This window comes from Octodon degus, unplaced genomic scaffold, assembly GCF_000260255.1.
Source record: "Octodon degus isolate 3935 unplaced genomic scaffold, OctDeg1.0 scaffold00050, whole genome shotgun sequence".
NCBI lineage: Eukaryota > Metazoa > Chordata > Mammalia > Rodentia > Octodontidae > Octodon > Octodon degus.
The window spans coordinates 8,453,271-8,454,774 of record NW_004524626.1 but is presented as its reverse complement, the minus strand read 5'-3'; the positions used below and the strand labels follow the sequence as shown (position 1 = coordinate 8,454,774).

The window sequence follows — 1,504 nt, the reverse complement described above, 5'->3', positions numbered from 1 at the left end:
GGGCAGGGCAGGGCAGGGCAGGGCAGGGCAGGGCAGGGCAGGGCAGGGCAGGGCAGGGGCTCGCGCGCGCCCTCTGCTGGGCACCACTGGCAGAGACTGGCGGGAGGCGAGGGGACAGGAGACTCACTGATGCGCTCCGGCACGAAGGGCACGAAGGTGCTGCGGGCGCCCGCGGGACGGACGGCGGTGACGTTGAGCACGTAGGGGACCGTGGAGAAGAGCTGGATGTCGGGGATGGCGCAGCGCGGCGCCTCCGGGTCCGGCTGTAGGCAAGGCTGGCTCTCCCCGCGCGCGGCCACGCCAAGCCTGCACACGGGAGGCACCGTGAGGGTTGCCGCCCGCCCCGCAGGCTGGGGGAGCCCTGGGCGGCCGGGGTTCGGGGTAACGCAGCCCAGGAGATGCTGGGCTCTCACGGTCCCTGGACACCCGCGTTCCCACTGCTGACCGTGTGGGGTCCCACGGTGGAGTGCGGGTAGGCCGGGCTGGTGCTGGGGTCACAGCTGCACGCCGCCACCCCGCAGCTCCATTCCAACTTTTGAATCCTGACATTGGGGAGGTTGGCCATTCTGAGATCCGGCTTTTTTATTTTTAAAATTGCCATTTCTGCATTATCAGGCATAGAACCTAGAGACTCCGGCTTGCTGGGCAAGCTTTCTGCCACCGAGCTGAGCTGCGTCTCCAGCTCTTTCTATTTTACTTTGAGACAGTATCTGGCCAAGTCTCCCAGGATAACTTTGGAAGTTGAAATCCAGCTGTGGTTAAAGGGCTATCCATGCACTTGCCTGTCACCCCAGCATTAGGAGCCTGAGGTAGGAGATTTGCTTTGAGTTCAAAACCAGCCTGAACAACTGGCCAGATAGCTGAGTGGATTAAAGCGCCTGCAAGCAGGAGCAGGTGTCAGGGGTTCAATCCCCTGGACTGCTGGGGCACGCTTGTAATCCCAGCTCTTGGGCGGTTGTAAACAGGTGGATCACTACAAATCCGATCCAGTAGTGAGACCTTGAACACCCTGTAGCCCCTTCCCTAAAATACCAAAATAAATAAATAAAGACCATCCTGTGCTACAAAGTGAATCCAAGGCCAGCCTGAACTGCATAGCAACACCCCATCTCAAAAAGACAAAAAGAAAGAAAGAAAGAAAGAAAGAAAAAAAAATATATATATATATATATCAGGCAAGGTACGCGAGATGCCTGACGTCAGCCTATGAGATCAGTGGAGTATCATGTGCTAGAAGTTTCTTGCAACATTCACAACATTCTATTTCCTTTTACGTACTTGTCATTCTTGTGGTGCTGGGGATGGAACCCGAGTAACTTTCCATGCTAAGGAAGTGCTCATCACTGAGCTGAAACCCCAGCTTGAAACTAATATTTTGAAAGAAAAAAAAAAAAAAGGAAACACACAAAACAGCATCAAAAAAGAAACTAGTGTTTTTGTATATTCAGCTCATACTATATTGAATTAATTTATATTATAAATATCTGCATGTAAATCAATGGTA

At 53.2% G+C, this 1,504-nt stretch overlaps 1 protein-coding gene across 2 annotated transcripts in view; it reads right to left on the bottom strand.

The window, feature by feature from the left end:
- The window catches only part of Ebi3 (Epstein-Barr virus induced 3), a 7,543-nt gene that overhangs the window by 3,980 nt on the left and 2,059 nt on the right, over positions 1-1,504 (bottom strand). For both annotated transcript variants that reach the window (XM_023717118.1, XM_023717119.1), the window contains exon 3: positions 128-306. In XM_023717118.1, coding sequence (XP_023572886.1) covers positions 128-306 — 179 coding nt within the window. The remainder of the gene's footprint in view (positions 1-127; positions 307-1,504) is intronic.